This window comes from Bufo gargarizans, chromosome 6 (assembly GCF_014858855.1).
Source record: "Bufo gargarizans isolate SCDJY-AF-19 chromosome 6, ASM1485885v1, whole genome shotgun sequence".
NCBI lineage: Eukaryota > Metazoa > Chordata > Amphibia > Anura > Bufonidae > Bufo > Bufo gargarizans.
Genome location: NC_058085.1, coordinates 63,682,523 through 63,692,880, shown reverse-complemented (window position 1 = coordinate 63,692,880; position 10,358 = coordinate 63,682,523). Strand labels below are relative to the sequence as shown.

General features: G+C 48.2%; 1 protein-coding gene across 1 annotated transcript; it reads right to left on the bottom strand.

Moving 5' to 3' along the window:
* Positions 1–292: 292 nt before the first annotated feature.
* On the bottom strand, positions 293–10,141 carry SUMO2 (small ubiquitin like modifier 2). The gene is made up of 4 exons (XM_044296997.1): positions 9,995–10,141; positions 7,251–7,382; positions 3,957–4,028; positions 293–969 (listed from the first exon to the last, which is right to left on the bottom strand). The coding sequence occupies exons 1-4, from the start codon at positions 10,013–10,015 to the stop codon at positions 907–909; spliced, it is 288 nt and encodes a 95-aa protein (XP_044152932.1). The 5' UTR covers positions 10,016–10,141; the 3' UTR covers positions 293–906.
* Between the last annotated feature and the right edge of the window lie 217 nt (positions 10,142–10,358).

Here is a 10,358-nt window from a genome sequence, read left to right as displayed (position 1 = left end):
GGTTCAGACAGGATGAAAAATTTTAAAAAAGCTGCTTTTATATAAATATTTGTTAGAATTTTTTTTTTTTACCATAGATCTGCATGCGGTTGCCGCATACTACACCAAACAGTTAAATCCACAGGATAAACTGATGGATTTTTCACATAGCATGTGACTGACATTAGCAATTAAATCCTATTGCCGATACTGTAAAACCCTGCACCCTTTCCACCTGCAATTCTGAAATAGAGAATAGTCAGCAAACAACCCGTGTCTTCAGATTCCCCCTCCGTGCTGACAGATGACACCATTTTTTTTTTAAACCAGGTTTATTTAAACAACGAGATGCCGGAAGGGAATTTCTACCTAAGAATTTTCAGCTTTTTACATTTTTTTCCTATTCACCCAGCTACATGTAACAGCTACATACAAAAAGTTATAAAATCGTAATCAGTTTAATAAAAAGAAAGGGGGGGAAAAAAAGAAAAGAAAAAAAATTATACCAATTGAGTGGTGGGCTTGCTTCCTTAAGTATTCTAACCCATTACCCAGCAGAGGTGCCACATTTTGCCACGTAGGGCACCTCGGCAACAGCAGTCGTGTATCTGTAAGGAGTTGACGGGCTTGTAAAAAGAGAACGCAAAAATAATTTACTGGAATAAAAGTAGACAGCGTAGCGATACCAGAGCGCAGTGGGAGACTGTGCAAAGCACCCACCATCTCAAATTAACTTGGTCCAGAATGGGAAAGGATATTAAGCAAAAAAGATAAAAGGAACGGGAGCTGGGGCAGGAGTGAAAAATTAACCCCTAGCATAACACACACATCCACCCTATTTTATGTACAGTATGGGAAGGGGGATGATGGTGAACATAGGAAACTGAACAGTGGAGGCAGTGGGTGAGGGGCTGGGCAAAACTTGTTCTAGAAGTTTCCTCCCGTCTGCTGCTGGAAAACATCAATCGTATCTTCATCCTCCATTTCCAACTAGAGGGATAGACGGGGGAAAGAAAAATTAGAAGACACTCACTTCATCACATAAGACAAGTTTATATTCTCAGCGGCAGTATCCAAATCAGCCAGCGACGGGCAGAGGGCAACCCAAGTAATTTGTCAGCTAGGACCAGATCAGTGTGAGCCTCTTATTTTTTTATATTTATGCCTTTTAAAAAATAAAATATGTCCCAAGGCAGTTCCCTCCGAGTTCAGCATCAAGCATCTAGGGGCTTTTTCAGCAGATCCAGTGATGTACTGGGCCTTACCATGGGAATGCTAGGCAGAGGCTTTCACATAGCAGTGAGCCTGGTGACATCACTGTCACTAATGGGTAGGCTTTAGCTAAAGCCCACCCTTTAGTGCCAGTGACATCACCTGGAAGACTGCTAGGCGGAAGCCTCCGCCTAGCAGTGTAAAAATATAAACAAAAACAACCCTTGCCCTGCACGATAAAGCAAGACGAGGGATCATGAAATGCTCCACTCAAAGGGGCTGCCTGGGTGAAGGGGATATGTCCGGGTTCAGCTCTGAACCTGGACAACCCCTTAAGGGGTTGTCCATCTCATGCCCTGGGCCACATTGCTAGGATATGCCCCCAATATCCAATAGCTGTGGTTCTTATCTCTGGGACCCGCACCTATCTAGGACAGAGCCTGCAAAGTGAAGGAGAGCGGACTGTGCAGAAGTCCCATAGAAATTAAAGGGGTTGTCCAGGTTCAGAGCTGAACCTGGACATACCTCCATTTTCACCCAGGCAGCCCCCCTGACATGAGCATCGGAGCAGTTCATGCTCCGATGCTCTCCTTTGCCCTGTGCTAAATCGCGCAGGGCAAAGGCATTTTTCTGAGTTCCGGTGACGTACCGGGGCTCTCTATGGGGCTGACAGGCAGCCCGGTGACGTCACCGGCACTGATGGGCGGGATTTGGCTCTGCCCTAGCCAGTAAAGCGGCTAGGGCAGAGCTAAAGCCCGCCCCTCAGAGCCGGTGACGTCACCGAACACACCGCTGGGCGGAAGTTACCGCCCGGCAGTGTGTTATTGAAAACACAAGAGCCTGTGCCCTGCGCGATCTAGCGCAGGGCACAGGAGCGCATCGGAGCATGAGATGCTCCGATGCCAGGCTCAGGAGGGCTGCCGGGGTGAAAATAAGGGTATGTCCGGGTTCAGCTCTGAACCCGGACAACCCCTTTAATGGGAAGTGCAAGCACGGCCACCACTCCATTTCTATGGGACTGCCAAAAATAGCCAAGCACTTGCATTTCCCATTCATTTCCATGGAACTTCTGAATAGACAAGTGCGCTGCTTTGCCTTTTACAACGCTCCCATAGAAGGGAATGGAGAATGGATGTGCATGTAAGATTCGCTCTTCACTTTGCAGGCAGCGTTCTAGAGCTAGCTGCAGGTCCCAGAGGTGAGACCCAATCCTATCAGACATTGGAGGCATATCCTAGCTATATGCACCCAATGTATGAGATGGGCCAACCCCTTTAAGGCTACTTTCACACTTTTGTTCGGGGTTCTGCTTGCGAGTTCCGTTTGAAGGCTCTCACAAGCGGCCCCGAACGCATCCGTACAGCCACAATGTTTTGAGTGGATGCGGATCCGCTCAGAATGCATCAGTATGGCTCCGTTCTGCTCAGGAGGCAGACACCGCCTGGCCGTGCGGAGCCAAACGGATCCGTCCAGACTTACAATGTAAGTCAATGGGGACGGATCTGTTTGACGTTGACACAATATGGTGCAATTTCAAACGGATCCGTCCCCCATTGACTTACAATGCAAAGTCAGGACGGATCTGTCTAACAATTAGACCTAGATTTTTTTTTCTGAAATATAATGCAGATGGATCCGTTCTGAACGGATCCCATCGCTTGCATTATAGGAGCGGATACGTCTGTGCAGATACCAGACGGATCCGCTCCAAACGCAAGTGTGAAAGTAGCCTTAAACTGATCTGGCATAGACATGCCTGCTATGACATACACTGAGGCCATGATGTTAGTGACAACACAGCCTTACTAGTAACCTATAACTAATGCATATTCTCTTTGTACCCAAGTCACAGTTTCAGAACAGGACAACCCATGAGAGTCACAACTACTAAAAACAGCCGATTGGTAGGGATGTTGGGAGATGGACCGCTGCCGATTTGATATGGGAGGTGACCTATTCTAAGGGTAGGCCATCAATAAGGTGGTCATGGAGAACCCCTTCAATTCAAAATAAGGATGTCAGACATTTGATGAAATGTGCAAGATTTAACACATTCAATGGGATTGGTCTTCCCAGACTGAACAGTTTTTAGCAATCAAGGGGAAGAAAATTAAGTGCATACTCCCTTTGAGGGGCCAAATTGTCCGTCCACCCAGCATTCAGCCTGCATTAACTAAACCACTATCACACAAGGGAGTATTGTGACGATTAAAGGGGTTGTCCAGGATTTCAGTGGCCTATAATCAGGATATGCCAACAACTTCAGATTGACAGGGGGGTCAGACACCCGCTGATCCTTGTACCACAGGAACAGCTACACAGCTCTGTCCATTGTGTATTAGACCGAAGTGGTAATTGTAGCTAAGGATACACAGTGACGTGTGTTGGGAAACTTTTTTTGTAAAGGCAATCAATGGTATTGCACTGCAACAGCAAGGAGTCTGTCGCACAAAAATCCAGCTTGGATGGATTTTTGGGCGACTGTCGTGTCACAGTGTGTTGCAGTGTGACACCATTGTCTATCATTATGTGTAGCCCCAGCCTAAAGCAATGCAGCAGTTACCAGCTCCATCCACTACACAAGGACTACCCTCAAAGACAGCCGATTGGCAGGCGGCACCCTGTCAGACTCCGAGATTTGATACTGATAACCTATAAAAAGGCTAGGCCATAATATAAAAATCCTGGACAGTCACTATAAGTTGTTAGGTAGGTTACGATCCAGGTCATGCAGAGTATACGCATTTATAACACAAATCACTCACCTGTGCTGGCGTGTCCGTCTCATTAATAGGCTGGCCATCAAACCGGAATCTAATTTGCCTCATTGACAATCCCTACATGGCAGAGGGGAAAAAATTGTTTTTTATATAATTGAAAGAAATACTAATAAACAGGCAGCAATTTAGTATTTGGTCCTCCCCCTAGATACCAATTACTTAACAGTCATATAGGTCTTCAATATCAGATTTTTTTGGGGGGGGGGGGGGGGGGGGGGTTGACACTCAACACCCTAAATGCCACGGTCAATAGAGACTGACATTTAGATAGTTACAGAAGCTCCCCATCACTATCAGACCCTGTAAGGCTACTTTCACACTAGCGTTCGGGCGGATCCGTTCTGAACGGATCCGCTCATAATAATGCAGACGGAGGCTCCGTTCAGAACGGATCCGTCTGCATTATTTTTAGCATATAACAGCTAAGTGTGAAAATAGCCTCGTACGGATCCATCCAGACTTTCAATGTAAAGTCAATGGGGGACGGATCCGCTTGAAGATTGAGCCATATTGTGGCATCTTCAAACGGATCCGTCCCCATTGACTTACATTGTAAGTCTGGACGGATCCGCACGCCTCCGCACGGCCAGGCGGACACCCGAACGCTGCAAGCAGCGTTCAGCTGTCCGCCTGTCCGTGCGGAGGCGAGCGGAGCAGAGGCTGAACGCCGCCAGACTGATGCAGTCTGAGCGGATCCGCTCCATTCAGACTGCATCAGGGCTGGACGGCTGCGTTCGGGTCCGCTCGTGAGCTCCTTCAAACGGAGCTCACGAGCGGACACCCGAACGCTAGTGTGAAAGGAGCCTAAACACTATTGCAGGGTGCTGATGTATTGGCAATAGCACTGCCATAATGGCATGGGTATTAGGCTGTGTAACACAGCCTAACAGACTGCTTGTCACTGCAGCATTCAGACTTCAATGCAGTGGTATACATGGTACTGCATTATAAAAGCCATGTCTCTAAAAGGGCCATCACAGGCGCAAACTGGATACATGTGTGTCTCTGGACACTATGAACATGCCCATGGTCAGGTGCCAGGGAAGGAAGATATACATATCTCCCACAGAAACCTAATATCTGTAACATACTTGGACTCCAACGTTAGCCGGAACCCAGATGGGTCTGTTGGTACCAGAACCATCTCCCTGTGACCTCCTGGTCTGGAGCTATGGGCCCTAATGTGTTTTGTGGGTCCTTGGCTGCCATCCCAGAAGAGGAGGGGACTGCTGACATCACTGCCCCCATGTGACCGCAGCCAAGGACTATTACACCATTATAACCCAAAGGAACAGTCATCTACCCGGTAACTGACTTTCTCTGTGTAATCCTGTTTGTACCATACTACCTGTATCTGTAACCTCAGACCACTGTATATATTCTTAGTGTATATTGTGTTATCTAGCGTGCCCTTAAGGCAATTCAATATATCATTTAATCTTGTGCTGTCTTGTATGTCGATCACGAATCCCCGCGTCAGTGTTTCGGCCTAGTTATAAGCTACCGCGGGTTGGTTTCTCGCTCTATATAATCCCGCGAGCGGACCGGGCTTATATCAAAACGAGAAGCTGGTGGCAGATTTCCCAGGCTGAGGAAGCGCCGTTTCACTGGGGCACTGACCAGGGTCCCTCAGCTTGTTGTCTCTCTGTGCCAATGTGGACAGGAGGTGTAGGTGTAAACTGCAGCAAGCTGACCTTACATGCTCCTCTGGGAGGGCGTAACATCACATCTTGGTATCCAGTAACCATACAGCACCTTGTGAGCTCGACGTAGTTGACGTCAAGCGGGCACAAGGGGTGGTATCCCTCACAGCTAACCTCTGGCACTCCAGCTGTGGTAAAACGACGACTCCCAAGATGTACACTTGCTCAGCTGTTCTCAGCGCTCCATAGAAATGAATGGTGCATGCTGGTAGTTATAGTATCACCACAGCTCGAGTGCCAGAGGTTGGCCATCACTGGGCTAGGGGATGAAAGCTACATTCCACAGGGTTTCAGTTCCCCATTCTTATGACTGGCAGAGGTCCCAGTAGAAGAACAACCACCATGGTAAGGGATATCAAACAACCAGAATCCCCTTTTAAAATTATGGCAATCTTGCAGCAAATTTTCTGCACAATTCGTGGAATAAAAATGTCACATCTTAGGCCACTGAATCATGTAGAAACATATCACTGTAAACTGTCTTCATGCCCACAGCCCCAAGACCACATCTTAAGAATTGGGGTTTAGCGGCTGCAGATAGCACCAGTGAGTTTGATATGCCTCAATGCGGACTTAGAGTCTTCATGGTAAAGTTGCTTTTATGATTAATCACAAGAAGTGGAGATGCGAGGACAGGGCCCAGTGAGCTGTAGGTAAGGGCGATGTGGGCAGTCGCCAGACTATTTCCTTAGGGCTCTCTCACACAAGTGGATTTACTACAAAACACACAGATAAAGTTGTCACTGATTTTGCAGCAAAAAGATCAGAGAGGCAAAGACCATTATCAATCATGTTACTGCTCCGTGTCTCTGCTGTCTGGAGCAGGGCTTGGCTCTCTTTCACTCAGCGGATTACCCGCACGGCATCCGCTCGTGTGAAAGAGCCCTTTGGTTTCTACAGGATTTATTTGCATAATATGAACATATGGATATGTGTGACATATGCCCAACAGGAGCCTACACATCGCAAACCCACATGGGGGCATATTTACTGGCGTTTGTTTTTAGTCTAAAAATAAGCCGTTTTTTGCGTCAGGTTTACTACTGAAATTGTGTCTGGCTTTTTTACCTCATCTGACTATTTTGATTCTTTAGACTAATTCAGACATTTTCTAACTTTTGCGACTTCTTTCTGAACCATTTATGTTGGGGCACTTTTTTTCTTTTCTTTAAACACCAGAATTTGTTGCACAGTCTAATTTCTACTCCATAGCTGATGTACTTCTCAACGGCGAGTTGGTGACTTTTTTGCAACTTTTTGCTGCGTAGAATCTGTAGATGTGGCTTTTTCCAGGTGCAAATAAATTAGACCAGTCTAAATGAATATGAGCCTGTCATACGGAAAAAGAACCACTAGAGGTCAGACTGATAGCAATACGCCAAGTCTAATTCATAAAGTGCTGTGCGACTTAATACTCAGCAAAAGACTGACAGTCGAATGAAGTACGCCAGTCTTATTTTACACCTTAAAGCGGGTGTAAAAATAAGTGTGCCCCGTGACGTGAACTCAGCACGAGCATTGTACAGACATCCAAATGCTGAAGGTGCAGCTAATGGTCTCCTCCAGGAGGACTCACCTGTCGTTCACAATAAGCCTTCATGAGCTTGTTGAGTGGTGTATGTTTCTTGATCTTGAACTGGACGACAGAGCCATCCTGGCCAGCGACCTTCAGGTTGATGTGGTCATTGTTTTCAGTCTTCACGCTCTCCTGCAACATCAAGAAAGCTCAGCTGTTACATCTCCGCAATCTAATTACCAATTTAGTCTAAGCCTGTCCACACTGTGGATTCTGACTGTCAAAAAACCACCAGGTATACAGTGGCAGACACGACCACGGCTGTTCAGTTTGGATTCAGAAGATCCGCTCACAGCTTAGCTTGACCGAATGGAGCGGACGCCCACTGTGACTCCAAGCAGCACCCTAGGGACATGTCCCTTCATGGAGCAGTCATGGCTTTAAACCACTGCGCTGCCTCCCATTGAAAACAATGAGAGGCAGGCACCACTGCTGGCAGAATTCTGCTGTGTGAAGCGACCCTTAATTTAAAAAAAAAAAAAAAAAAAAAAAAAGTTTTAATCTGGCCTGCAAACATGATCTAGTCCAGGGATGGCCAACCTGCGGCCCTCCATGCCCTGCTGTATACTCATAGCTGTAGACCAGTCATGCTCAACCTGCAGCCCTCCAGCTGTTGCTAAACTACAACTCCCACCATTCTCGGACAGCCTACAGCAGGACATGGTGGGAGTTGTAGTTTTACAACAGCTGGAGAGCCGCAGGTTGGCCAACCCTAATAGTCTCTGAAAAAAAATAATGCAAGATGACCAGAAAAGGAGGGGGTGGGGGTGTAACCTGTACTTGGCTAGGAGGAGTTTGATTGGAGTGGCGGTTAAGCATAGGCCCGGCCAATCCATTTAAAGCCTCTGGCAAGTGACAAACTTAGCCAGGCACATTCCAACTAATCCTGGCGATTTGTGGGGACCCCAATAGACAGACCCTCCATGCATGATCCAGCAGATAGGTGATAAAACCGAGGTAATGGAGGATTACCAACCGGGGCAATTAGCTCAGCCATTAGATAAAACTGGCCCCTATGAACATCTACTTCCATCGTGAGACCTGCAGGGTGTTAAAGGGGTTGTCCGGGTTCACCCAGGAAGCCCCCCTGACTTGAGCATCAGAGCAGTTCATGCTCCGATGCTCTCCTTTGCCCTGTGCTAAATTGCGCTAGACAAAGGCATTTTCAGGAGTTCCAGTGATGTACCATTGTCTCCATGGGGCTGCCAGGAAGTCCGGTGACATCACCAGAACTGATGAACAGGCTTTAGCGCTGCCCTAGCCTGCAAAACGGCTAGGGCAGCGCTAAAGCACACACATCAGAGCCTGTGCCCTGCACGATATGCTTCAATGCTATCGGGGGGGCTGCCTGGTGAAAATATGGGTATGTCCAGGTTCATCTCTGAACCCCGACAACTCTTTTAAAAGGGAGCCTGTCACCAGGATTTTGTGTATAGAGCTGAGGACATGGGTTGCTAGATGGCCGCTAGCACATCCGCAATACCCAGTCCCCATAGCTCTGTGTGCCTTTATTGTGTAAAAAAAAACGATTTGATCTATATGCAAATTATGAGTCCTGTACGTGAGGAGTCCAGCGTGTAGGAGCGCAGCATCCTCAGAATCTTCTCATTGCTCCCCGACATCAGACAGCCAGAGCGCCGTAATCTCGAGATGCGCTGTTCCTTCCCTGAGGCCATCACAACACTGCGCATACGCTAGCTCGCACATCACGAGATTACGGCGCTCTGGCTGTCTGACGCCAGGGAGCATGGAGGAGATTCTGAGGATGCGAGGAGGTGCTGGACTCATCTCACATACAGGACACATCTCAGTAATTTGCATATGGATCAAATCATTTTTTTCCCCTCAATAAAAGCACACAGCTATGAGGACTGGGTATTGCGGATGTGCTAGCAGCCATCTAGCAACCCATGTTCTCCGCTCTATACATCAAATCCCAGTGACAGGTTCCCTTTAAGTCTGTATACAACACACTAACTGGGGTCCACTGGGAGATAACAGGAAAGACCAGCAGCAGGGGCGTAGCTCAGGGACCCTGATACAAGAGTTCCGCTTGGGGCCCCCTTCCCTCAGTTCTTTGTGGCCAGGGGAGCACATAGCCTTCAGGCTACCTCTGCATCCCCTACAGCTACCCCCTTGAGTAGCAGCATCCAATCACATCTTAAAGGGCCACAAACCTCAACTCCCAGGAGAGCCCTGCAGTTTTTAGTTTCCTTATAGCGCCACCAGAGGAAATCAAGTATTACATGCACCCTACTGAGTGAATGGGTTATGCATGCAATGCAAGGATGTTCTGGATATGTTGGTCGTAGCCACATTATGTAATTGATGGAGTGGTGGGGGGGGGCTGCTGAGACAAGACCAGTGGACAGGCAGTGTAGGAGTTAACAGATAAGAAATGTAAGGTCACAATGGGGAATAACTTTAACCCATAAGTGTCCTCACTGGGCTGTAAGTGATACAATAGTGCTGATCGTTAGGGAGACTCTTTACAGGACCCCTCATCATCACCAGCGCCCCTTATACTGGGCGCCCACCACAGGAGCCCCATCACCCTGCCTCCAATGCAACCTCCATACTTTATCCACCCCCTGATATCCAGGGAAGGCTCCCCCTCCCCACAGCGACCTATCCATCCCAGGCCTCTCCCCATCCTACACCAACACCCGCAGGCCCCGCTCTGCTACCTACGGCCCCCATAACGACCACCGCCCGCCTTTCACACAACCTCCCCGCGACCTGACCTTTGGTTTATCGTCGGCCATGCTGGGAATAATGCCGGTATCCGGTAGCGTCTCCTCCTCACAAAGAGCCTAAACCCGCGCGGGTCGTCTGTCGGGAGAGAGCACGTACAATCTTTAAGAAACACTGCGTGGTAACGTGCGCGCCCCCGTCTGGCCACGCCCACCACGCAGCCTTACAGACTCCCGCTCTCTGGACCACGTGACTAGAAGACTGCGCATGCCCGACTTCAGGTCTTGCATAACGCGGGCTGCAGTGCTGAACCCTGGGGTGCCTTTGCATTGTGTGTGTTCGCCATAGAAATAGTGTGCGCCAGAAGCTCCATATACACAGTCTTTTGGAGTAGAACTCCATGTTTTTATAGGT

What these genes read in the sequence shown, in the direction of transcription:
- SUMO2 (XM_044296997.1), bottom strand. Translation starts at nt 10,015, where the DNA reads ATGGCCGACGATAAACCAAAG. An exon ending in TGGCCGACGATAAACCAAAG is followed by an intron (nt 7,383 to 9,994) that starts GTCAGGTCGCGG and finishes TTGATGTTGCAG; the next exon opens with GAGAGCGTGAAGACTGAAAA. An exon ending in AGGCTTATTGTGAACGACAG is followed by an intron (nt 4,029 to 7,250) that starts GTGAGTCCTCCT and finishes TCTGCCATGTAG; the next exon opens with GGATTGTCAATGAGGCAAAT.